The sequence below is a fragment of the Sphaerodactylus townsendi genome, linkage group LG03, assembly GCF_021028975.2.
Source record: "Sphaerodactylus townsendi isolate TG3544 linkage group LG03, MPM_Stown_v2.3, whole genome shotgun sequence".
Lineage (NCBI taxonomy): Eukaryota > Metazoa > Chordata > Lepidosauria > Squamata > Sphaerodactylidae > Sphaerodactylus > Sphaerodactylus townsendi.
The window spans coordinates 125241725-125268559 of NC_059427.1; the positions used below are offsets into that span (position 1 = coordinate 125241725).

Sequence of the window (26835 nt, forward strand, 5' to 3'; positions counted from 1 at the left end):
GCGGGTTTATAAGCTGGGGGGCGGGCGCGTCGGGTCCTCTTTGCCGTGGATTCTCGTTGTCCTGTCCCTTCGCCCGCGATCCCGCCGCTCTCCTTTGTGCCGCCATGAAGACCGCCGTGCTCTGGTCTCCGCTGATCTGTTTGCTGCTGCTGGGCCGAGTCTCCGCCGACGAGGAGATCGAGGACGAGGAGGGCGTGCTGGTGCTCAAGGGGGTCAACTTCGATCGGGCGCTGGAGCAGTTCCCGCATCTCCTGGTGGAGTTCTGTGAGTGGAGGCATCTCAGGGCAATGAAGGGGGGACTCGACGTCGTTTGGTGGGGAGGGAAAGTCACGCCGAAGGACCCCAAAGGATGTTCCAGAACGTGAGGGAGGCGGCGAAGCTGCAGTATATCTTCATAGTTGCGGAGGTTTCTCTCTTAAGTAACCATTTCAAACGTTACATTGTTCACGTGGGTAGGCCGCTCGCATTAGGCGTTTGCCTCTGGTGACTAACACCCTTTGCATTGATTGAGAGAGGGGCCTGCATGGGTTTTTTGGTGGGAGGGAGCTGTTGCACTTGGTCCAATGTGAAATGTGCATAATGGCATTTGATAATGACTCCAAAATAACTTCTGGGTGATCAAAGCATTCAATAGCTCATCTTAGCCTTTTATTTCCAGTGGTGGTTGTTCTGGGTGGACAGTAGGTTGGGTAAAAGCAGGCATAGTAGCCTGGTGAGGACACGAGTATGTGTCAGGTAAATTAGTCTATGTAAAGTATAGGAAAGCATTTCAGGTGTAACATGCCCTACCTGCTTGCGTTGTAAAAGTGTAAGCACTATTACTGGAAAGGGTGTGTCGCTGAGCTGTGGGAGCAGCTGTATAAAGGAGGCCTTCCTTGATATGGGCCAATGTCAGATGCCAAACAAGCTGTAGGAAAGTACTGAATGAAAGGTTGCATCCACTCTGCTAGTAAGGTATTGCGCTAGAGCAGGGGTAGGCTACCTGCGGCTCTCCAGATGTTCAGGAACTACAATTCCCATCAGCCTCTGTCAGCATGGCCAATTGGCCATGCTGGTAGGGGCTGATGGGAATTGTAGTTCCTGAACATCTGGAGAGCCGCAGGTTCCCTACCCCTGCGCTAGAGGAATACGTTCAGAGTATGGTATGCTTAGGGTAAGGTTAGAGGACACATGTAGCAGTTGTGCTGAAGCTAAGTAGATATGGGCCTGGTCAACATAGGAAAATCTCCATGAGGCCCTATGGAAACCACCTTGGTTTTTATGGTGGAAGAAAGGTGAAGAATCAGTGTATTAAATAAAAATAATCTTGTGCACGTTTTCAAGATGTATGCAGAATGAAATTGGCTCGTAGTGGCTAGGGAAGTATGCTTGTTTGAAGGGAAAAACTGTTGTAAAATTCTACACGTCTGTTTCTTTTATATGGCAGAGTAGAGTGAATAAACTTTTTTATTCTAATTTTCTTTCTGTTGTACAGAATCTTGTTGAGATGCTCTCAGTTCTTCCATAAGTTATGGGTATTAAACTGTGTATTTATCAGGATTTTCTAGATTATTTGGTGTTAAAGGGGCGTAAATTAGATTTCATATGTCTCTTAGAATATCCTATTCTGGCACTATTGGCTGCGTTTGCTCTTTGGTGCAGAGATGTGCATCGTAAAGTGCCATTCAAGGGTTCGATACATTTAGTGATGTGTGTGCCAGGGTATTGTGCTACAATGTGGTGGCAGGTAGTGCTTTCTTGGCTGTAAAGGTGCTAGCTTTCATTCTGCATGAACTTTCTACATTGGAATATTTGGACTTATTGTTGCATTTCTTTGGGTTGAAAAAGTTGAACACTGTAGTGACTGTTTGGATACTTATGTTTTTCAGATGCACCCTGGTGTGGTCACTGTAAAGCTCTGGCACCAGAGTATGTGAAGGCAGCAGCAAAGCTAAAATCTGAGGGCTCTGAAATCAGATTGGCAAAGGTGGATGCCACAGAAGAGTCGGATCTTGCCCAGCAATTTGGGGTTCGAGGCTACCCTACAATCAAATTTTTCAAGAATGGAGATAAATCTTCCCCCAAAGAATACACAGGTGAGTTAATGGCTAGAAGAAGAACACTTGTAATGGAGGACTGAAACCTGTGAATAGATGTGAAGGTCAGAAGAATGCTCTGAAGCCATACAGTGGAATATCATATTCTGTGTCTTCCAGCACAAAATGACATTTCTTGGCGTTAGAATAGCTAAAATATTGGTCTGTATTTGTCTGAGTGTTCAGATGCTTTGTGGTTTTTATTTTAACTCCTTATTCTTATTGGTATTCTTCTTTAGAAAGTCTCAAATATTGCCCCAATCAAAAGTGGGTGTTCATTTCTTTCCAAGGTGAACTTTAAACTTCTTTCCTTTGAGGTTGTCCAATGTTTTTCTCTATAATCTCTTCTTTTTTATTTTTCTTAGTTCTTCTTCTCTTTTCTGGCATTTATTTACCGTTACGCCTATTCTTAGTATAGGTTATGTCACTCTAGCTGTTAATCCCCTGGACTGCTGTTTTGCAGTTCTCAAAATCTACATCTTCATTGTTAATTTGCTGAGTATCTGCAGCCTTTAGGCAAACTATGACCGCATCTGGTTAAAATTGGCACTCTTCTTGCAATGTGGATTGTCATGTGGCATAGAAAGCATCCTGTCATGTTCTTCTGGAAGAAGCTGAGGGCAGTGACTTCATCGACATGCAGTGAATTGAGAAGTCCACCAGTTCGCTACACAACTTCATGAACAATACACTGTGCCTAGGATTATAGATATTTAAAACACTGTATGTACAGCAGATGCCCTGGCCTGGATAGTCCAGGCTAGCCTGATCTGGTCAGATCTTGGAAACTAAGCAGGGTAGTCCCTGGTCAGTAGTTGCAAGGGAGACTACCAAGGAATAACAGGGTCATGATGGGAGGCAGGCACTGGCCTGCCATCTCTGTACATCTCTTGCCTTGAAAACCCTGTGGGAGTGGCCTAAGTCAGTTGTCACTTGGGAGTAAGAAAAAAATGCACCAGATGCTTGGAAAGTTAGAAGTGGCAAGGGAAAGCCTTTGAAGTAAGGACACGACACCAGGAGTGTTCTGGTTTTTATCTTCTTCCTGTCAAGCTGTTAAGCAAACTGTCACTTGTCTTGGGATATGCATAGGGTCTGGAGTTCCTGCAAAACATATACTGTGCATTTAGTGTGGTTTATTCTTGAACCTTCCTCTTCCTCCTCAGTTCCCACATCGCTATTGTGCTGTATTGCAGTGCATTCTTTTGCATCAGTTTAGTTCTGCTGGGCTAGTGGGACTTGCTCCCATGAAAACATTCGCAAGGATTGGAGCCTTAGGCTGGGATGCTGTTGAACAATGAAAATTGGATTTTTGTTTTCTAAACAATGGACTGGAATTAAATAAAATTGTAGTAGTCGGCAGTTGGATCATTATAGCATGGAACTTGGCTTGAAAAATATCCCTGTATTGAGTTCATACAGTGGGAAAGTTGGATTGTGTGTGTTGGTGCAAAGACTGAATGACACGCTTGTGACATGTAGTCTTCCGTCACCTGTATAAATGTGTAGCTTTGAAAACATAAAGCCATATATCACAAGATAAAAATGTTGGATAATGAGTGTCTAAAGTATATTTTTGTATCTGTAAAAGGCAGTCTAAAAATTCAGGCAGAGCTGCAGAAACTGCATGTACTTGAAATATACTTTCTCCTGCAAATAGAGCAACCTCCATAAAGTTTGTTGACAATGATGGAGTGCAGTGGAAGACTTGGATAATTTTAAACTTGTGAAAAAGTTTTAATGCCATGTGAATTTACAGCTTTGGATGAGCAAGTATGTTGTATGACCTTATTAATGGCCAGTGTGGATAAAAATCGATGCTTTGAAATATATTATAGGTTATTTATCGTGAAATAAGGATTCTATTTTAATTATGTAGCATGAGGCCATATATTCATGCAGTATTTCAATTTTTGGTAAATGTGTGCCATTAATCCATTCACAATGTCATTCTGTTTCTGAGATTTCTGTAAGAGGATATTATCCCAAATGCTTGGTTTTGCAGTTCTCAAAACTGAATTTGTGTCTGCCTCTTCTTCATAGCAATAATATTATAATATAAACTTACAGAGTTGAGAAAAATACCTTAATCTCATTATTTCTTTGCAAGTTTGTGCTTCTGGAATCAACCCTTTACCCTTTAAGTGCAAAGTTTCAAGAAGTTTAATGAATAGAACATTGTTTGGAGTGGAGTAGATCTGCCCAAGGAGCTAAGTCAGGGGTAGGCCATGCTGACAGAGGCTGATGGGAATTGTAGTTCCTGAACATCTGGAGAGCCGCAGGTTCCCTACCCCTGGTCTAAGTGTTAGGAGGGACAAGCAGTAAAAATGAAAGCAAAACTTTTTGAGCAGAATACTGCACAAGTCTTGTGAGTCTTTGTGTGTATAGCTGAGATTTATTATTATTCTATTTCTGGAGGAGAAAACCTATAATAACATCAGGCTGCAAAAGTTTAGAAAACCATGATTTACTGATTTAAATGAAATGTATTGTAGAATACAATCAGCTGCAATGAAATTAGCTTTTGCGGCAATGATAGGCTTCCAATTTACATGCTCATGAATTTTGGCTTGGTTTACAGAGCATTCCTAAATAGTTACACCCCTAAAAGTTCATTAACTTCAGTGAATGTAAATGAGAGTACTCTTGCTTAGAATTACATTGCTACAAATGGAATATGGCAGAGGTGGAGCTACTAGGGGGACCCGGGTGTATGCATTGCACTGGGTGCATGCCTGGGAGGCACGGAAAATTGCCACGCCCCCACACTTAACCTTAGTTCAGCCTGAAAGTGCAGGCTGGAAAAGTGGTCTGTTCTCTTGAGGCTGAAAACGGCCTGGTGGGAACTACACTTTCCAGGAGACCTTGTGAGGCTGAACTAAGGTAAGTGTGTGTGTGTGTGTGTGTGTGTGTGTGTGTGTGTGTGTGTGTGTGTGTGGAAGGCGCAGAGTGCACACAGGTGCAGAATGGCCCAGCTATACCTCTAAATATGGTCTCAAAAAAAATCTACTCTTGGCATCCAGAGCGTTTCAGATGTTCCTGGATGAAAAAGCACAGGTGTATAATTCATGGAAAGTGCTGCCCTTAAGGTTTGGTACTTGAAGTGGAAGGTCAAACTATTCCCCCACCACCAATTTCTCTGAAAGGAAAGTGATTTTCAGATGATTAGAGGTTGGGAGCATTTCCCTCCTTCCTCTGCCCTGCAGTCTGAAGCAGCTTAGTGCTTATGCTGAAAGGTATCCCTGAATTAAGGTACACTTAAGTACCTGAGGTAATCCAAAAGGATGCGGAGTTTTTATAATGTGAGTGGTGAGTGGTGAGTTTTTATAATGTGAGTGGTGCTGTGCTCAGTTGCTGAAACTTGACATAATTACCTTCATAACAAAGACTGCTCCAGAGAATCTCTTGCTACTGAAATAAGTACCAGGCTGAAGAAACATGCCCAGTAGAACTATGGGTGATGCCACAGAGTTCTTAAACAGTAAAGAACTGATAATACAGGATCATGAGCAAAAACACCTTGTTACATGCAGGTAGATATTTCTGTCCTTGTGAATGAGCCCTTTGCCTGTCAGTGTGGTAAGTGCTAAAAGTGAATAAGGTTGTGTAGTTGTAATTTGTCTCTTTGGGCCATGATCTTTCCCACCTTTGGAGAACAAGTTACCTAGATGTGTGTTTGGCAGATTTGTTTACCCTCTATTCCCTGCACTAGCATTATATATGGCAAAGAAGAAAATGGTGTGAGGGTTTCTCTACATGCATTTGTACATGGTGAATGATTGTGTCCCTTCTCTGCTTGGTGGAACACACAGTATTGGGTCCTTATAAACAGGCATCAGCCTAGTTACTGATTAAGTATTTCTTGTATACTGATTATACAGCAATAAATATTTTTTGTGACTCCTGTGTTTTTTCAGAGCTATTGGACAAAACAGGAGAGCCTTGAGTGAATTAAAAACACAGGCTTAAAACTGAAATGCTTTCATGGTTCTTGAATTCAAGGGCTTGGGCAAGAAAGCCTGAGTAAAACTTGCATTCTCATTTCCTTCACCCAAGCAGTGGAATTGTTAGTGTCAAAATGCCTCTTTCTGGCAGAAGTGCTGCACTGCTGATGATGTGACCAAAGTCTAAACGTATTTCAGCCTGACAAACAGCATTGTCCCAAACAAATGGGTTTAGGGCACTTTTTGGCTCAGCAGTGCCTTCTGGTGGCTGCTAAGCATCTTGGGAATCCAAAGGGTAAGACGGTGGTTCGTACAGTGCAAGCAGTACACTTGCTTCCCTGTCAGCGCTCACAGCTCAGGTGCTTACTTTTCATGGAAGTGGGGAGAGGCCATAATGTCGTCTTTTTCCCTTCCTCTTGTGTAGCTGGCAGGGAAGCAGATGACATTGTGAACTGGTTGAAGAAACGCACAGGTCCTGCTGCCGCCACCCTGACTGATGTAGCTGCTGCTGAGGGGCTTGTGGATGGCAGTGAAGTTGCTGTGATTGGATTCTTCAAGGTAGAGTTTGTTTCCCTTTAGGCCTCATTTGTAGTTTGGGAGCTTAAGCTGGTCTCTCATTACCTGCTTCAGCAAGAACCTTATTCTGTTCTATCTTGGCTTTTTGTTTTCTGGTCTTTGCATGAACATTAAGACATAGTGATTTACTCAGCATTCTAAAACTCCTTTTTCTCCATTAGGATACAGAGTCTGATGCTGCCAAACAGTTCTTGTTGGCAGCTGAGTCCATTGATGATATTCCTTTCGGGATCTCTTCCAGCAATGAGGTCTTTGCCAAATACCAGTTCAGCAAGGATGGCGTTGCCCTTTTTAAGAAGGTGAGTGGCTGAAAAAAAATCACACTGTGTCCTAAGTCTTGGCAGTAGTCTATAAAACTAACATTGGTCTTTATCCCAATATGTCTGTCTTCATGATTTTGGAGGAGGGCTTTGTGTCAAAGTTTGACACATTAATATTGCTATAAAAGAGGGATGATTTTGTTGGATAGAGATAGAAGTTAAGGAGTTTAAACTAGTTCTGGATTCAGCAGACATCAGTCTTATCTATCTGGGATATCAAGTCTCTTTCCTGCGTTCTGTGAACGTTCAGATTTCAGCCTCTAGATCCCCTACTAGCTGCTCCCAATAAGCCGTCCTGGTAAAGTAGTGCTTCTAATGATTACTGAACCTGCTTTATCTTGGGCTTTCTGTACGAGATTGACAGCACAAGTGATTAGGTGACAGAGAAGCTTTATGTTACTTGCTGGGCTGTTTTTGCCATTCTGCTCTCCTTTGGAGCTAATGACCGTTTAATAAGGTCTGCCCTTTCATCCCTTCCAAGCTTAGTGGTGAAAACCAAAACATTAGAGAGCTTTGTGAAAGGAGAACTGGAAGATGCTGCTTGGTAACCTAGTCAGCAAGTGGTTATAGCTGACTGGCCTGTTAAAGTGGTAGAACCAGAATTGGCCAAGTGGTGTAGATCAGCCTTTTATGCCAGCAAGGCGTGTATTCTAAATAAGGCATGCATTTCTTTGGAGTCTGAAAACTGTCAAAGTCTTCTTGTGAAGTAGACAAAGCGAGGCCCACATTCATTTTGATATTTATATTTCTGAAGGGCTGAGTTGTAGGATTGTTTCAAAAAGGACAACTACTGAAACAGAAGATTTCTCCTGAGGTTTTCTAGAATGTTACAGAATTGGGTTTGGAACAAGCTTCAGTTTGTCTTTTAGCACTTCTACTGTAGTGTTCTGGGTTAGAGGTGCAAGAACGGGTACTGGATTTTAAGAGGTGGAAAGGGAGGACTTAAAGGGGGCGGAGATACTTGGGAAACTTTATCCTAGAAGAGTAGAAGAGTGCTTCAACTTTGATCCTTAGGGTCTTAGAGACCCTTTTAGAGGCAATGCTTATTGCAAAGTTTAAGGATTTGTCTTAAACCAACCAACAAAAATAAACTGGAGTCTTAGATCAGTGAGTCAGTAAACCAGAGACCCTCTCAGGGCTTCTAACCAAATCAAAATAATACAGTATGAACTTAGAAGCGAGGCATACAACAAACCTTGGACTAAAAGCATACTATCAACAGAAGTTTAAAAGATGCAATAGTTAACTACCTGGATTTAAAAAAAATGTTTTGGTCTGGGACCTGAAGGAAATCTAAGCAGGCACCAATTGAGCAACAGGGGAGATGATATTAAAAAAATGTGAAGTGCCACCAATGGAAAAGCTTTGTCTTCTTGTGACCTTTCTCACCTTTCCAGGGGCACAGAACTGGGGCTTGGAAAGATCTTAGTTGTTGCTAGTCATAGTCTCCTGCTTTTGTAAACATCAATATTTTTTGTATCCTAAAACCTTGAAGGGAAAACTCCTTGTCCAGCTAACAATTCTTATGAGGACTTTTTCTTGAGTGAGTTGCACACTCGCGCAGGTAACCTAGGAAGTGTCTGTTTCCAATCTGGTTATTGTTTGTTAAAAAGGTTCTCTCTTCTCCCTCTATGCGGGAGGACATCTTTCTGGGTAATTCCCACCATTGATCTGGGAGGCAGGACTAAAACTTTCAGCTTCCTGTTTCCTGTGGGACTTCCCCAGTCAGCTTCATTTCCAGTACTCCCAATAGCTGTATATGTCTCTTCATAACTAGTCCGCTCCAGTTCTTTTCCTGCCTTATGGGTGAGCAGATGCTTCTTGCCTGCACTGTTTCAGAATCTAGATAAGATATTTTTCCTTTTCTCTGTTTCTTTTTTTAACCATTTTTTAATTTTCTCAACGTACGCTGGAACAAAAAGCCAAAAATAAATGTAAACTCTTTCACGCCACCCCTCCCTCTGTCTGTTTCTATTTGGTATTTTCTTCTTTTGTCTCCCTGTTGCCTTTGGGTGTGCCTTTGCTGCTCCAGCCCATCCCTTTGGTCTTTAGTGGGCAAGAAAGAGCTCAGGCATTAGGATGATCTGTTGCCTTTCTGGAGCTGCTCCTTAGCTACCATTGATATGCAAAGGGAGGACAGTGTTGTGAGTTTGCTTTCCAGAGCAGAGGAGAGCCCTTTGACTGTGGTTGGAGCTGCATGTGATGAAATCCAGACGGGCTCGGCCTGCACTGACTTTGGAAAAGAGCTGCTTTGACTGCGATGGGAGCCACATATAGAGAAATCCAAGGGGTCCTGTCCCAAGCATAGTCTGCACCATCCTTGAAAAGAGCAGGGTGGTGTCATCTCCGTGGGCTGCAGAGCACGCAAAAATAGCACCAGAGCCTAAAATGGCTGTAGGAAGCGCCATGGTTGTGCAAAAGACATTCTTTTAATATGAAGGACACAAGCTTGTATCAGGCAGGGGAGCTTCTTTTGGGACTTCACCAGCAGCCCAGTTGGAGACAGCGGAGAGTGATTTACATGCCAATTACTCCGACTCCAGGTCTTTTAACTACCCCTCTGATTTAGCCAGGTTCCTCAAGCTTTTCCCCTCAATAAGGGGAAAGCTTAGTGTCCTTATGCAACAGGCAGTTCCCGTATGTGCTAAAACCTCAAAATCTGCTCATCCAGCCCCTCTATGTCAAGAGAGAGCACCAGGACAGAGGCGGGGGATTCCTCAAAAGGGCCTGCTGGGACTGCAAGAAAGAGGGATCGGGTAAGTCCCCTCAGGCTCTGACAGAGCCTTTGATAGTGAGGACTTCCCAGAGGAAGGGGAATTTGTATCTGAGGACGAAGAGGACTGTGAGGAAGTACAAGCCCCAGAGAATGTGACCCAGTTTTTTTTTTAAGGAGGAGGATTATCACTACTTATTGTCAAAGACCATGGCACTAGACCTCAGAAATCCACCAGGGGTTGATGAGGGCTCAAAAGCTGACCTGAAGTCAAAACATGTGGGGAAAGAAGAATTTCGTGCCTATTGTTAATTCTGCAGAGGCTTTTTCCCTTTCCCCAGTCATTCAAAGCCCAGCCCATGTCTCAGTGGGCAAAGCCAATGGCTAATAAGCAGCTCACTGGTGCGACCAAGAAGCTGTATGCCCTGCCATCCTTTGCTTCTAATTTGCTACAGGTTTCTTTGGCGGATGCCCTCATAACAGCACTCCATGCCTAGTGTCTGAGGATGGAGTGGGGCATCTGTGGGAAAGCATTGACAAGAAAGCCAATCATTAGGCCATGACTATGGCCATCAGGCCTCAGCTGCAGTGTCATTAGTGGCCAGGTCAGCCATTGTTTGGGCAAGGAAGATGATTCAAGTTGCATCAAGAAGAGGACAAGTGTCTACAGTGGGGTGCAGAGGGGCTGCAGAAAGCAGCATCCTTCATAGCTGATGCCATGCAAAATGCAATTCTGTTCTCTGGCAGAAGTCTGGTGGTCAGTGTGGCTACCAGGAGACTTCACTGGCTTACAGCTTGGCCAGTCAATTTTAAATTAGTATAGTGGCTAATTACCCCTTTTAAGGAAATAAGTTATTTGGGAAGCCCCTTAACCGTATCTTGGTGGACAATTCAGAAAGAGGAGGACCCTCGATACTCTTCAACACCTCATCCCAATTGAGGCAGTTGAAGAGATTCCAGTCCAGGATCAGGCCAAGGGGGTTTATTCTTTCTTTTTCACATTTTCCAAAAGGAATGGGGATTGGTGCATGATGAATCACTTCATCCAACTGAGGCATTTTCAGGTGGAGACTCTGCAATTGATTGCTTACTCCCTGCAACTGCAGGAATTTCAGACCTTGATCGACCTTACAGAGGCATATCTTCATGTGTCCATCCTTCTGAGTCATTGAAAATTTCTGAGGTCCTGTGTGCACAGCAATACCGTTTGGCCTCTGCACCACTCCTTGGGTGTTTTCAAAATTACTGGTCAACTTGGTGGTGATTCTTCGAGAACTAGGTATCCACACAAATCCTTATCTTTATGATCTCCTGATTCGAACTCAAGCCTTTTACCAGGCACAGATCAGCACCCAGAGGACTATGCAGTGTCTACAACAGCACAACTTCTTAGTGAACTGCTCCAAATGCTCCTTGCTTACAGCCTGATCTTTGGAGCATTTAGGGACAGTCACCGACACCTATAGGAGGTACTGTTCATTACAGATCAAAAAGCCAAAAGATGAGGAGTACAGTTCAGCTTGTCATTGCCAGTCACACTTCATCTCTGATCCTCCTCTCGAACCTGATGGGTCTGCTACATAGTTCATTCTGTTTTTCCTATTGTGTTACGTTGTACATTTTTCCTGTCTGGTTAACTGGCTATGAAGAGATGTATACAGCTATTGGGAGTACCAGAACTGAAGCTGACTGGGTAACTTCTCCAGGAAATAAGAAGCAGAAAGTTTTAGTTCCTGCCTCCCAGGTCAATGGTGGGAATTACCCAGAAAGATGTCCTCTGATGTTCAGAGAAAAATGACCTTTCACAGTTAAGAACCACCGGTAATTCTCAGCAGGAGTTGTAGCCTCATCTTTGAGATCAAGTTTGGCTGAGTTAAGAGGTAGCCAGACTCAGATCTAAGCAAATCAACATCTGTTCGAGATGCTTGCATTTTCCCATGCTTTTTTCTTGCCTGTTGCTGTGTGACATTGCTGCAAAGCTTTCTGGTCCATGAGTTCTAGGCATATGTGAGCTATTACAGCAGATCTTCAAAATAGGCTGAACTTTGGTCATACAGGAAAAGCTTATTGGATGTCCTTCATCTGCCTTACATTCTGTTGCTTAAATTCCATAGTGCCACAATAGTCCTATAAATATCGCTTGAACCTGTCTCAAAGTGAATAAGTAAAACATGATAATTAAAGAAAGGTTTTAAAACAATTTGTCATGTACACTTTTCATAATTATGTCCAGGGCAGTCATTACTATGGGTGTATAAAGCAATTCATCTTTCTTCAGTGACTGAGGAAAACACACACCCAGGAATCTTATGATCTCCTCACTCTTGGACTTTGCTAAATCTGTAATTGTTGGGTGGGGGCAGGGGCATATCGCCCAGAGGGACATAGGGGTGCAAATGTCCCTGGGCGGCACCTATTTAATCCTGGTGGAGAGGTGCCCCCACCTGGTGGTCCCTCCTCCTCCGCTGGCCGTAGTTGCTCCCTCTGGGCTCTCCCGGCCTGCTGCAACCTTCCTGCCTTCAGTGCACCCGCAACTGACCTCCCCTCGCCTGGCTCGGCCATCCTGCTCCAGAGGCCACTTTGGCTGGTTCGGGAAGGTGGGTCCCAGGTTCCTGGCCCCCCACTCCCAAGTCCAACAGCAGAGGCAGTTCAGCGGGGGGCGGGGGGATTGCGGGAAACTCAATTCTTGCCCGGGCTCCATTTTATGTCGATACTCCACTGGGTGGGTGGGGGGGTTATAGTTCGATGATAGTGTGACTAAAAATGTACATGGCTGTGATACCATCTGTTGCCTCTTAGCCAAGCTGCAGACAGCTTTGGTAGAGCCAGCTTAAATATACTTTGCAGGTGAACATTACATTTCTTGAATACCCAGAGAATGCATATAAATCAATGGTACATTTTACAGAAAAAGGCAGGATCTTGAAACATCTGAGCTGAAAGCATTCAGTCCCAGATAAGGTTACATGAGATGTAGTTTACAGTGCAAATTTTCAAGAATCTTTCTGTTTAAAAATTTTGAGTTGTCTTGCTGCGTTCTAGTAAATCTCAAAGGCAGATTGTGTTCATAGTTTTTCATAGTAGCCTCACGGTAGCCCCATCGAAGTACCGTATTACATATGTAGGATTGCCTATAAAAGCAGTGACTTGCATAAGATTGTTGAGTTCCAGCAAGAGATTTGAACCAGACGTACATCTAACAGTGTGTAGTCTTAGTCATTGCATTGTAACAGCAAAGCCTATATTTTAGTTTCCTTGTGCTGTTGGTAAATAGTTTCAGGTTGTTTAGAGGTAAGTCAGTATTGTGTTGCTAGGGAGTGGGATCAGAGGAGTCCCTTGCTTGTGTCTCATTGTGGTTAACCTTGATGCTCCTGTTTCTTCCCCCGTGTCAGGTGCCAGGAAAGGCTTTGAAAGTCTGGGCAGAAATATTGTTGCTGGTCTAGAAACTTATTCCTGGCATTGGTGTTACAATGTACCAGCAAACAGTTATTGTGTCACTAACAATAGCCCTGCAGGATTATGTTTCCCTCTGAGTAAACTGCTATTTATTTAATGGTTTTATGGTGTGTATTGGACTTCTTTTTAATGTGTTCTTCTATCATGACTTGTGTTCCCTCTGGACCTTGTGGCAGCTTCCCCTTATATTGCTAAGGGCTGTTCCAGATTGTAGAAAGAGAGAGTATGTGTAGCTTTAGGAGTTCGTGCCAAGCTGCCTTCTACGCCACTGGGAGCAGCAGTGGCGTAGTGACTAAGAGCAGTGGCTAAGAGCAAGTGTGCTCTGATCTCGAGGAACCGGGTTTGATTCCCAGCTCTGCCGCTTGAGTTGTGGAGGCTTATCTGAGGAATTCAGATTAGCCTGTACACTCCCACACATGCCAGCTGGGTGACCTTTGGCTAGTCACAGCTTTTCGGAGCTCTCTCAGCCCCACCCACCTCACAGGGTGTTTGTTGTGAGGGGGGAAGGGCAAGGAGATTGTCAGCCCCTTTGAGTCTCCTACAGGAGAGAAAGGGGGGATATAAATCCAAACTCTTCTCTTCTTCTTCCTTCTCTGTTTACTCCTATGGAGCCATGGATTTCAGTTCCTCATGAGAGGACAGCTTTGGTCTAGAATTTCCCCTAGATTTTGACCTTAACATTCTTTGCCCTGCTTGCAATGTCAGTTGAAAATGGACAACTTTGGGTGGTGTGTAACCTTGTTCTCGGAACCGTGTATGTTTTATTCTATAAATCTCTTAAAATTCTACATCAAAATTACTGAGTTTTGGCTGCTTCATTTAATTTCGTGTCACTGCATCTTTTTGTAAAATTGTGGGAAGGGGCAAAGAACTGTGCAGGCTGATAAACTTTTGAAACCTCAGCAGATATGGCTCATACACTTGCATCTTTCAAGCTTTAAGCATTGTACACCTTAAATAAGTTCATATTCTTGACAGGCTGAAGCCTGTGCTAGGTGCTGCAGGACTGTAGCATAACCCAAATTGTTTCTTAGGAGTAACCACATTGAGTAGGCAGAGGCTGAACAGCACATCTGTGGAACTGATTAACTTTCTCCCATGTTAAATGATCCTTCTTTGTGTCTCTGTCTCTACCACCCCTCAGTTTGATGAAGGCCGTAACAACTTTGATGGAGAGATTACAAAAGAAAACCTGCTGAACTTCATCAAATCAAACCAACTGCCTTTGGTCATTGAATTCACGGAGCAGGTATGGAAATCACTCCACAGGCAGGCTATGCATGATTAGTATGGAATTGGGTCGGTGATGCAGCCTTGAGGGAGTCTTCTAGGAGTCTCCTAGCAATGGAGAACACCAGGAGTCAACTTGCAGTGCATATATAATGAACTGGCAAAGGGGGGAAGTATTGAGCAGAAAAGTAGAGCTTTGGTTTCCTTCTTAATGCCCTTATGCCTAGCAATTGTGAATTTCTTCCAGACCGCACCCAAAATTTTTGGAGGCGAAATCAAGACCCACATCCTCTTGTTCCTGCCCAAGAGTGTTACGGACTACCAGGGGAAACTGGACAACTTCAAGACAGCAGCTGAAAGCTTCAAAGGGAGGGTGAGAAGTGACTGTTAAATTCTTCCTTGCTCCTAAATGGTGAATGCTGCCTTGGTGCTATGAAATCTCATCACTCCATCTGTTTGCACATTGCCAGAGACAGCATGGGCTGGAATCACATGACTACAGTTTCTGTTTTTAGCATAAATCAGATGTTTCTCAAATGTAGTGTTGCAGAAGAGTTTTGTGGATACCATGGATGGCCAGAAAGACAAATCAGTGGGTTCTAGATCAAATCAAACCCAAATTTTCCTTAAAGGGGAGAATGGCTAAACTGAGACCATCGTACTTTGGTCACATTATCACTGGAAAAGACAATAATGCCAGCACAAGTTAAAGGCAGAAGGAAGTGGAAGACCCAACATGATAATTGACTCAAATGAGGAAGCCATGGCCCTCAGTTAGCAAGACCTGAGCAAGGCTGTTAAAGATAGGATGAAGTTTTTTCTGTCAAGTCACATCTGACCTGTGGTGACCCCTGGGGAATTTTCAAGGCATCAGAGGTGGTTTACCATTGCCTACCTCTGCATCAGGAGCCAATTACTCCTTGGAGGTCTCCCCTACAAATACTTGCCAGGGTTGATCCTGCTTAGCTTCTGAGACCTGGGTTATGGAAATCATTAATTCATGGGGTTGCCGTAAATCAGAGGCAACTTTATGGTACTTAACACATTCAAACCTTAAGGGCTATAAGTTACATGGTTAACAAGCCTGAAACAATGAACATGTTATCCAGTATGAAACCCAGGGAAAGAGGGGGGAGAAGGTACAGTTTATGAGGGCAATTCAGTAGAGTTTCTGCTGTCCAACATTCATTGGTTTAATTGCTTGCTTTGACTCTCCTCCCCAAAGATCCTGTTCATCTTCATAGACAGTGACCACAGTGACAACCAGAGAATCCTGGAATTCTTTGGCCTCAAGAAAGAAGAATGCCCTGCCATACGGCTCATTACCCTGGAGGAAGAAATGACCAAATACAAGCCAGAATCAGATGAACTGACGCCAGAGAATATCAGAGACTTCTGTAACAAGTTCCTGGAGGGCAAAGTGAAGGTAATGGTGTTAAATGTGGCTTTGGGGTCGGCACTTGTGCAAGGTGATCCCGGCAGCAAGACGGGCGTGGAACTTGAGAGCCTTCACATGGCTCAGAAGCCTTTCAAGTTGGCTTTGCAGCACATCCAACAGTGCAGCATTTAGAGCTTCATGCTGAGAAACCCAAAGGGCAAAGCCAGCAGGGCACAGAGCCAGTATGTAAATAGCCCTACTGTGCTGTTAAAAGTGCGCTCAGTAAATCTGTGATCTGCTTGTAGAGCTGACAGTGTCCGCCCAATAACTATTTTCATCTTATTGGCACAGTGGAGGAGACACGACCCTTCCCGATTGCACAAGTGCTTAGGGATCTTCCATCTTAATCCAGCGGGGAAAGCTGTTGAGCAGAGCCAGCTTCTGTGTCTGTTCGGCTCTACTCCTGAATCTTGATGGGATATTCCTGAGCTCTGCTTTTCTGTCATTCCTGTCCCACTGTATAGATCTGACACAGCCTTCACTTTAATTGCTTGGATGCAGAGGCATACTGGTGGAAAATGGCGCCTGGGGCAACACCTGCTCTGGGTGCCACCGCCCCCCCCCCTTCCCCACTTATCTTAGCCAGCGGCAGTGGTCCTGAGCAGCCTAGTGGGGCCAGGCCAAAGGGCGCCTGGCGGACCCGCAGCACACTTCCGGCCTGGCTGCTCCTTCAGGGAGCCTGCTGCGGGCCCACCAGGCGCCCCCTGTGTGATCTAATGGAAGGCGCCCAGGGACAATTGACCTCCCCCCATGTCCCTCTAACAGATATGCCACTGCTTGGATGGTATATGTTAAAGAAATCAGTAGGCAATGCAGAATTTTTAATATCGCCTTTCTGAATGGAGAAACAGATAAAAACATGGGGGTGGGGGGAAGAAAACTAAAGTCCATCTATTTCAAATGAACCTTGCTGAATAATGCCTAAGGCTTCACTGTTAATAAAAGATGAAAACAGTAGTGTAGTTCCAATGTCAATATAAAATAAATGCAACTTTTATTGTCTTTTAATTGAGCCTAACTCAAGTGATATTATGCCTAGCCAGCAGCACTCTGAGCTCATGTACACATTAGGGGAAGCGCATGGGTCTGGAGTCTTCGTGGAGTTGGACCACTTTACTTTGTGGCAGTGGTTTTCCATGTTTAGCATGGGAGATGTTTAGACTTTCTGCCTGTAGAAAATTAGGGTATCAGGAGAAGGGTAGACCTCTGGCAAGTTAGCTCTTCATTGGTTTGGGGGAGTGGGGATTTGCAGTCCTGTCTTCACCCACGTGAAGCCATTTCAGAAAACACAATGTCTATAAGTAATATATGGATTCCCCTTGCTGACACAACAACTCAAAGCCTTGCCCATGAATTTAAGATGGTCTCTTTTCATGATGGCCCACATGGGAAAACAGATCCTCCTTTTGGGTAAACAGAGGACATTTAAAGTTGCTTTAAAAACCTTCTCCTATACATCGGAAGGTGTATTTCTGGTTTTCTGTTATAGGGTTGAGCAGGTATAATTAATTAGAGAATACCTAAGAGGAATTAGCTTGCAGAACAGTTACCTGGAATGATGCTTTCCTAGTATTCTTCAGAACGAAATGAGTATTGAGTGTGCTTGTTCCTCGGAGCACTGTTCTGATGACATACAATTTAAAAGCTTGGAAGTTTTCTCTTCCCCCTCCCCCAAGTAAAATCAAGAAACTGATCAGATACTTGCAATAATCTTCTTGGCTCCCTGTATACCTTATTCATTTAACAGTTTTAAGCTGACCTGTGGCAGCTTTTTCACCGATCAGACTTGCACTTTTTGTACCGCACATCCAGGTTGCAGGGTGGGACAGGGGTTGACTTTGAAGGAGGAAATCTATACTGGTCTCTCTTTTTCTAGTCTGTGGCTTGTCACTTGCTCTCGGCCGTCTTGGGAGCGGGATTTCCTGTCGGCACATTTTCATGCTTGTTCTTATGGTTATGAATTTCAGCCTCACCTGATGAGCCAAGACGTTTCTGAGGACTGGGACAAACAACCTGTCAAAGTCCTGGTTGGGAAGAACTTTGAGGAAGTGGCTTTTGATGAGACCAAGAATGTCTTTGTTGAATTCTGTAAGTACTTTGGTGATAGACCATGGATTGGTGCTCATGTGTGTACACTAGATAGAACAATGATGGCGAACCTTTTTAAGACCGAGTGCCCAAATTGCAACCCAAACCCCAGTTATTTATCGCAAAGTGCCAACCCGGCTATTTAACCTGAATGATGAGATTTTAGTTTAGAAAAAACCGGTTGGCTCCCTCTTCCTCCGCCCCACCCGCTCGAGCAGGGGCCAGCCTGCTCTAGTCTCCAGCAAGTCCTGCATGCACCGCTCTGTGCCTCTCTAGCATCTCTGCCTCCTCTGCGTACCCCCTTGGGCAGAAGCCACCTGGAGCACAGGCACCAGGTCCGCCAGCCGAGTCCTCCCTGGTCACCACGGTGCGCGCATGTCGTGCTCAGTGGCCCAGGCCACATGATGAACTCTGTGTGTGCGTGCCCACAGAGAGGGCTCCAAGTGCCACCTCTGGCACCCGTGCCAGAGGTTCGCCATCACTGGCATAGGATATATCCTAATGCACATTCTATCTGAATATATACCTGAAGAATACTTCATTGGTATTGGTATAATGAGTATCTGGAGCAGTATTTGGAACTCTCAGGAATACCAGCATTTGGATCCTATATATTTCAGCAAATATTTGGGATCCTAGGCCTGTTTACCCCCACCCCAGGGCAATGGGATGGTTGGGGGAAGGAGGCAGGCATCTTGCCTGGCCTGGGGAAGATTGCTCCTGTTCCCTGACTCCTTGTGGGGATTGTGCCCTTTTTCAGAGTGTTTTTTCCCCTCCCAGTCCACACTGTTGTAAATTCAGGGCCCTGAAGAACTGGACCCCTGGTCAGATTTGCTTGAAACTTGGTGTAGAGGATTTGCACTTTTGGTGCCTTTTGGTTGAAAAACAATCCCCTGAAAAATGCCCCTTGGAAATTACGGAGTCTAAATAATTCCAGAATCCCAGAAAATCCCCAAGTGGTATTAGAGCACCTGAATGGAATTGAATACCAGTATTTATTCCTTTTCCAAAATCGGAATTCAAAAAATACCCCCCCCCCCCAATGTACATACTCAGATACACACCTCTTAATACACTTGTATATGCTCTAGGTGGTTGTCCAGAGAGCCCATCACATCTCAAACATTTCTTATCTAGACAGCAAATGGAAGTTGAGTTACGCTATTTCTGCTGAGAATTCATGTTGAACTGGATTTTTGATCTTCTGTTTTATAGATGCTCCCTGGTGCGGCCATTGCAAACAGCTGGCTCCCATATGGGATAAACTGGGAGAGACATACAAGGACCATGAGAATATTGTTATAGCTAAGATGGATTCTACAGCAAATGAAGTGGAGACAGTCAAGGTCCACAGCTTCCCTACCCTCAAGTTCTTCCCTGCGAGTCCTGAAAGAACGGTAAGCCGGCTGTAGGCTTCACATCGACCGATGCTGCTGTGTTGGAAAGGGAGATAAGAGATTGAGGGCTGCCTCCAGATGGCTTTTTTCAGGGCTGTGAGTTGGGCTGAGTTGCAGCGGGAGGCCTTATGATTTTGCCAGTGCAGTTGATGTAGGGGAGGTTGTTTCAGTAGAGGACAGCGCTCACGTGCGGGCTATTCTCTCCTCGCAGAGATCACGGGAGTCTATTGGCTGGCTACTCTTCTTCGGCTCCTGTGGGTGAAGGTGAATTTTCCAATCCCTTTCGCTTGGCTGTTCGAAGAACGAATTCTCCTTCCTTCAGCCCCCAGCTTTCCCTTTGAGTGGTAAATATCTCCTTTGCGTTTTTTATAGGTCGTAGATTACAATGGCGAGAGGACACTGGAAGGTTTCAAGAAATTCCTGGAAAGTGGTGGAAAAGATGGCGGTGTGGATGAAGGGGTGAGTATCCAAGACCGAGTTATGATTCTTTGGGGCTCGGGCATGTTATGTGGGTTCTGGGGCAGTGCTCAGATGCAAGGGAAGGAGAATTTTATCCTGTAGAGCTACTTATGTGACAGCAGAGAATGTTGTATGGTCCTGGTTCCATAGCAACTTGTAAATATAACACAGCTGGTACCATCCAGAGAGTGGTGGTGGGGTGTTCCTGAATGCCTGCAATTCCCTGTGGACTAACCAGGCCTACTGAATGGACTGTAGAGCTCCACTATCCTCAGATAGTGACTAACACTCAAGAAACATGATTATTTGCATTCCCCTCAGCTTTGACCAACTATCTATAGTTCTTGAGGGATGAACCTTCACTGGGTTGGCTCGCTGTCCGGGGCCCATCACCAGGTGCGCGTGTCCTTTTTCCATGACTCAAATAGTGGCTGCTGCTTCTGGCTTGTATAACAGATGTCATTGTTCTGTTGCTATTGGCCTCTACTGTTCCTAGTAGAATTGTTCTGTTGTTGGCCTCTCCAGTTACTTTCAGGTTATACTTGAGATTATTCCTTGATAGGAGCAACAGCTGAACAGGGAATGGGTAGGCCTGTGAGTTTGCATTGATTATGGGCTCCATGGGTAGCTGGTGACCATTGGCACTTCTGCATTTTCTTCTAGTCTTAACGTTGGCTTGTGTATAGCAACTTGATGCTGCTAGGTCAGGAGTCTGCAACCTGCGGCTCTCCAGAAATTTCATGGACTACAATTCCCATCAGCCCCTGGTCATGCTGGCAAGGGCTGATGGGATTTGTAGTCCATGAACATCTGGAGAGCCACAGGTTGCAGACCCCTGTGCTAGGTGATGCATCTCTTTGGGGTTGAAGATACGTGGATTGTTCACCTAGCAATTATAGTTGCTTCCAGCTGGTTAATATTGTGACCCCCTGCTCCAAGTAGCTGTGATGGTCTCTCTGGCTATATAGAAACATAGCCCTCTGATTTTTTGTATTTTTTAGTCTGATCGGTCCTTGTGGTTAAAAGTGAACTGTTGATGCCCAGGGCTTCATTGGTAGCAGCTTTGCCCAGGTAGCTTTGCCCAGGTAGCTTTGTTGGTTAGGAGCATCTACAATTAAGTAATTGAGCAGTTGCTTAGAGAGTATTTCTTCACATCTCCAGTTGAAGGATCTTGGATGACTTGTTGCTGCTTAGATATGTCATGCTAGGCTAAGTTCACCTATGCCTTTAAAAGTCTTAATAAAAGACATAACTCCTATGGAGAATTCTTAGCAGTAGAACTGGGGGGAAATAGGGAGATTGAAGTCACATAGCGAAATTACCTGGGAAACTGGCTCAGTATTTCATGGAAGCAGGTATAGAATGAGGGAGATGTGATTTGAGCTGAGAGGGGCGGAGGTAATGGGGCTATGCCTTGCTTTTTGCTAGTGTGACCCATGTCCTCAGTGCCTTTTGACCATTTGGAAGATGGTGGATGTTGCCTGTAGTATCCTTGCCTGCTGAACAAAAGGAAGTAATCAAGTAGGGATGCGCTAGCCAGTTTTCAGTGTCTCTAGCTTGAGATGATTGTGCTTGCATATCAGAATAAGTAAGTGCTAGGATTGGGGTAACACTGTTCTGTAAGCTCAAGGGTCTGTCATTGCTTCAAGATTTGCAGTGGAAATCTGTGGGGGGATTTTGTGTCTCTTAATATGCTGGTAGTTAAGTAGTTTACTTTCAGAGCCAATTGAGAAGGCTTAAACAATGGGCAGATCATTAGCTGAGGCCATGCTGGTTAGTTGTGTGAGGATCTTGCTGGCTGCTTGGACTGCCTTGCTTAAAGATTAACACCGCTGAAGATGACAGAGCTTGGCTGGCTTTTGAGTACAGATTTGCTGTGGTACATCTGCATAACAATATATAGCCTTTAATCTCAAACGACACTAAGAATCTCTGCCTACTTCTGCTTTCATTTATCATCTCATTGCTGGATTAGTGCAGTTCTTAAAAGGCAGGGTTTCCCTTGGAATTAAAACAAGTGTGGCTACTGCAGAATCAAGTAGTAGAACCAGTTCAGTGGGTGTACTATGTCCCTTCTGTTCTGTAGGAACTACTCTGTCTGCAGGTTATCTGTTAAAGGATGTGACCACACATAGAACTATGAGACGCATGGCACCCTGATAAAAAAGAGAGATCTTTCTTTCTTTCTTTCTTTCTTTCTTTCTTTCTTTCTTTCTTTCTTTCTTTCTTTCTTTCTTTCTTTCTTTCTTTCTTTCTTTCTTTCTTTCTTTCTTTCTTTCTTTCTTTCTTTCTTTCTTGTTTGTGTAATGAATGGATGAAGTTCCCCCTCTTGATACCTGATTGTGCTAACATCTGGAGAGTCTTGCATCTGTCACTTGGCTACAGAATTAGCCCAAAGTTTCACTTGCAGCCCAATCCAGTGGCCCCTGGTGCCAGGGATGGCACCCCTTCTGTGTCATCCCACCACCTCCAGAGGGCTTTAAGGTGGTACAAAAATGCAGAAAACCTCCCCTGCCACCCCAAAGCCCTTCATGAGGCTGAATGGACTTATGCCACCACCCTTTTGGATGGTGTTAGTTCAGGGCACCGACTGTGGTGCCCACAATGTGGAAGCTTAGGTGGGATCCAACTGAAGCTGGCTGCACCTCCAGGAATGCCCCCTCCCTGGACTGGTGGTTGAGTGGACACCACTGCAGCTCAGAACACCAGCCTCCCTTCTGGGTCATTTACTGCTGAAGCCTGTGATGCCTGCCCCCTTCCCAGTTTGCCCATTCCTCCAGCGCATGCCCCAACAGAAGCTCATGATGGCTCCATTGAACTGTTGTTGTCCCTGTCTCTCTCTCTCCCCCCCCACCCCCCCACCCCCCGGTTCTTTGAACTGGGCTGGAAAATATCAACTTGGTGAATATAAGACGTTAATGCATCTGGAGTCTGTGCTGTATACATTTGTGTGCCTCTGTTAGAATTTCATCTGCTTTCTTAATTCAAGTGCTTGGAGTCCTGAAGCGTAAGTAGAAAGCTGGCTGATCTACTGGTACTCCCTTTGCTAGAAGATCTTCTGTTACGTGGAAGTGCTTGTGTGCTGTGTGATTTGGTTTCCCATTCCCTTTTGTATTGAATAGCTTCTAGAAGAGCATGGGATCTTTTTTTCTGGTCCGTGTGTGTGTAGGGTCAGTCAGCCAAACTAATGGTTCTCCAAGCAGCAAGTGTCCAGGCTGGTCTCCTGCTGAAGCACGGCAGTGACAGCTGCTGCTCTGGCAGAACCGTAGGTCAGAATGGAAGGAAACTGCCACCTTTGCTCTGTTGCTAGTGGGGACCAATCCTTTTGCTGTTCATGTTGCAGGATCTGGAAGATTTAGAAGATATTGAGGAGCCAGAAGAGGAGGAAGAAGATGCTACAGCTCAAAAAGATGAACTGTAAAAAAGAATCCGATCTGCATATCCCCAGACACTGTGGCTGCTGCCTTATGCAGTCAAGCAAGTCCAGAAACCAACTCGAACCAGAGGGCAGATGCTGGCTGGAGAGTTCAGGGAATGGTCTAAAATAATCCTTCATTCTAACCTGTCAGCTGATTTTTTTTTATTTTTTGCTTTTGAAGAGGAATCCGAAATGATAGCCAGCCCTGCTGGGTCTATATTATTTTTTTAAAACACACACTGTGATGTACATTTTCTTTTTCCTAAAGTGTTCTGTGGTCTGGGTCGAAGCAGATTGAAATGTCCCATTGCCTAACTCATTCTGGAGACTCACCAGTAATGCCTCCTTAAAGCTTAGTCACACGTTGTCTCTATGTCATATGCTGCTGTCTGCCCAGCAGGGTCTTGGTTATGGTTTCAGTTGTCCTTATTATTTGGGCTGTCTCAGTTCAGAGGAAGCCACTAGACTGACCATAGTCAGGCCAGTGGAGGGTAGAGTGAGTGGGGCGGGTGGTCCTCTTAACTCATTGTATGGTCTCTCTTCCCTTTCGTGCCGAATAAGATGTATTTCTCTTCCAAAGATCAGGAGACAAACAACTGAGGAAAGAGGACCTGGCTGTTAACTTTCCTGAAGCAAAACCTAACTCAATTTGCCCCTGAACAAACACAAGACTTGCTTTTTTAAGCATTGCTTTGTACACGGGTTTCACAAGTGTTTATTTGGAAAGGAACCTGCCAGAATGCAACAAAAACGGACACTCAATTACTGGGATTTTGGGTAGGGATCTTGAGAACCAAGGAGGGCTATGGGGTGAGGGATGTGTGTCGGCAGAATTGGAATTTAGTTGAGCGTCTATGATGCTAAAATAAATGGAACTCGTTGGCCAAATAAATTTGATTTTAATACTAGTCTTGTATTTGGCTGTATTTATTTGAATCCTGATTCTCTGAAGGAGGACTTCTAGGACCTCCTTCAGATTGTACTTACAACATAAAAACAGATAATATTTTGGGAACAAGCCACAGTTGAAAGTAAGCTTTCAACCCTCCCCTTCCCTCCCTTGCATGCCACCCCTCCCTCCTCCCCTTCCTGTCCCTCTCTTGCATGCCACCCCTCAATCCCTCTCTCCCCTTCCCTTGCATGCCACCCCTCCTCCTCCCTCCTCTCCCTCTGCTAGGGTGGGTGGGCCATGTCCAGATGCCAGACATGGAATGCTGAACAATTGCAATAAACTTAATTTCTTTTTGGGATTCAAGCTTGCTTTCAACTGTGGCTTGTTCCCAAAAATATTATTTGTTTTTATGTTGTAAGTACAATCTGAGCTTGAGTTTGTATAAATACATGTCCTTAAATGAAATAGCACAGTTAGTACTAAACTGTTTGAAATGTTGGCCTGGCATTAGAGGAGCATGTTATTTATCAATCAGCTGTATTGGACAAAAAAAAAGGAACGCACAAAGGAAAGGACAGTAGCAAGGCTAGGGGCTACAAGAATGGGATGATAAAAGCTCTGCTTCTAGAACATAAGCACTTGTAGGCTTGTTTAAAACTTTGCTGAGCATCTTTTCTACACTCTAAACTGTTCCACGTGATGGATTATATGTAGTTAGGCCTACAATAAGTTCTTCCTGCCTGCCAGGGGCTCAGCTCCAAGACCAAAGTCATGCCATCTGAAATCAGGGAAGCCAGGAGGGCAGCAGAAAGCCAGTTTTCAGGAATCAATCAGTGGGGAGTTAGCAGGTCCAGTATGTGTTGCTTCCACGGCCAGTGACCCTTGAGTTGGAGACTTTATAGCCACACACTGGGACATCACACATACAGCCTTTCTCTCAGGAATGGTCCTTCAAAGACTTGTAGAACCTGTTACGTGGAAGTGCTTGTGTGCTGTAAGCAGCAATGTGCACTGCACCACCAGGTCTGCAGCTGTGACCTCAGTCTTCTGCCAGATTCCTTGGGGGATGGTGACCCTGGAGAGCTGGGGCCAGGTTGCTGGTCTGCCATTCCTGACTCGGAATCAGAAGGTAGAGCTGACTGAGCCAACTCTCCACTGCAAATCTGGGAGTGCCTGCATCTTACCTCCCTGTTGGTCAGCTATCAGAGACATACAGTGTCTCTTCTCCAAGGAGTCCTCACTGTTATTGAACCCAGGCTGGACCATGGTACAATATGAAGACTCTCTCCCCATGGCACTATACTTCCTCCTTTCCACATAATCCATCCACATGTGTAGCTAAATATTAGTTTAGCTTTCCTTTTGCTTTGAAAGTACATGTCATTGAGAGCCTCACAATTTACCAAAACAGTTACTGGTTACCTTTTGGTGTGATTACTGGTCTTTGTTGATATATTTGAATAGCATCCCTCTCACCTTAGAGCTTTAGAATAGGAAATTAAATAAGTGTACCCCCTATCCCCACCAAATGCCTATCCAGACTGAGGTTTCAAAGCAATTTCTGAAGTGTCAGGCAAAGCTCCAGGGATAGAGATCAGGGGTCATGTAAATGATGGATCAGCTACTAAGAACTGTTCTCTATAGCTGATGGGATGGCGCAAGAGGAAGTGTTTGATTGATTTTCAAGAGAGAAGATGATCCGGAAGGCATGTGGAGTCTTGGCTATTTAGGGTTTTATAGGTCATCACCAATTCTTTGAGTCGTGCCTGGGGTAGGGTGGTTCTGGAGTACTGACGTAACACGCTTCTGATGGCTACTCCCCCTGTAAATTGAGCTGTATTGTGCGTCAGCTAAACTCTGCAACTTGTAAAAATCATGTGAGTTAAATAAACTTGCAAGATTTCTTACTTTGCAAAGTTGCACTTTTAGTCAGGGGGAGGGGCAAGAAGGCACGGGGAGCCACAGGTCCCTGCCAGTTTGAGATCTTACTCAGCAATCCTCCTGGCTTCTGAGGTTTCACCAGGCATTCCTGAAGCACCTTCAAGTATATCCTTACTAGTATATGCACTAGGAACTTGTACTTTAAAATAAATGAGCTGAGCTTCTTACTGAGTTTATACTAACAAGTACATTGGAAAGGACTTGAAATGGTTGTCCACCCAAATTGGCCTCTTAAGGAGTGAATGTAGTTTCTACATATAAGTGGCTCCTTTATAGTATGTGTCACTCCCTATGCAATAGAAATTATTCTCTTAGTATAGAGGCATTTAAAAATATGCTTCCATGATAATCTGGTCAGGATTTTAAGATACCCTTTATCGGTTTCCTGTGTTAATTATAAATGCTGGTAAAGAACCTGTAAGTTCAATGGATCAGAGTGACAAATATAGGAAATGTATTGTTGAAGGCTTTCACAGTCCGATTTAACTGGTTCTGGTGGGTTTTCCGGGCTGTGATCCACCAGCCCGGAAAACCCACCAGAACCAGTAAATATAACTAAAATTGCCTGGTGGTGGGTGTTATGAGTTTATTCCAGTTCCAAATCTGTTTTTGCTTTTGTGTGTGTTAACTGTAAGAACTGAAACTGGCAGGCAGAAGAAGAGCTAGGTAGATCTGGGACAATCGGAAGCAAGCAGATTGTAAAGGTCAGTGAAGCTTTAAATGCCTTCTAATTCAAAGAAATGGTATTCAGAGGGGTATGCACACTGAACAGCCATTACCTGTCAGTTCCATGTGATCCTGCCAAATGTCAAGCTTGTTGGCCATTCAAGGTGAAAAATATTTTTGTAAGCAATTCTGCTATTCAGTGTCACATGATGGGAGTGAATAGTG

The 26835-nt window shown here is 44.5% G+C and overlaps 1 protein-coding gene across 1 annotated transcript; it reads left to right on the forward strand.

The window, feature by feature from the left end:
- P4HB (prolyl 4-hydroxylase subunit beta) lies at positions 1-24019 on the forward strand. The gene is made up of 11 exons (XM_048489847.1): positions 1-264; positions 1869-2075; positions 6441-6574; positions 6754-6891; positions 14226-14330; positions 14559-14684; positions 15537-15737; positions 17717-17837; positions 19053-19234; positions 19607-19693; positions 23037-24019. Exons 1-11 carry the CDS (start codon positions 105-107, stop codon positions 23112-23114), a joined length of 1539 nt encoding a protein of 512 aa, XP_048345804.1. The 5' UTR covers positions 1-104; the 3' UTR covers positions 23115-24019.
- Positions 24020-26835: the final 2816 nt, after the last annotated feature.

Excerpts from the sequence above, each read along its gene's own strand:
- P4HB (XM_048489847.1), top strand. The coding sequence starts at position 105 with ATGAAGACCGCCGTGCTCTGGTCTCCGCTGATCTGTTTGCTGCTGCTG. Across the intron at positions 6,892-14,225 it reads GCGTTGCCCTTTTTAAGAAG|TTTGATGAAGGCCGTAACAA; the intron begins GTGAGTGGCTGA and ends ACCACCCCTCAG. Across the intron at positions 17,838-19,052 it reads GAATGTCTTTGTTGAATTCT|ATGCTCCCTGGTGCGGCCAT; the intron begins GTAAGTACTTTG and ends TCTGTTTTATAG.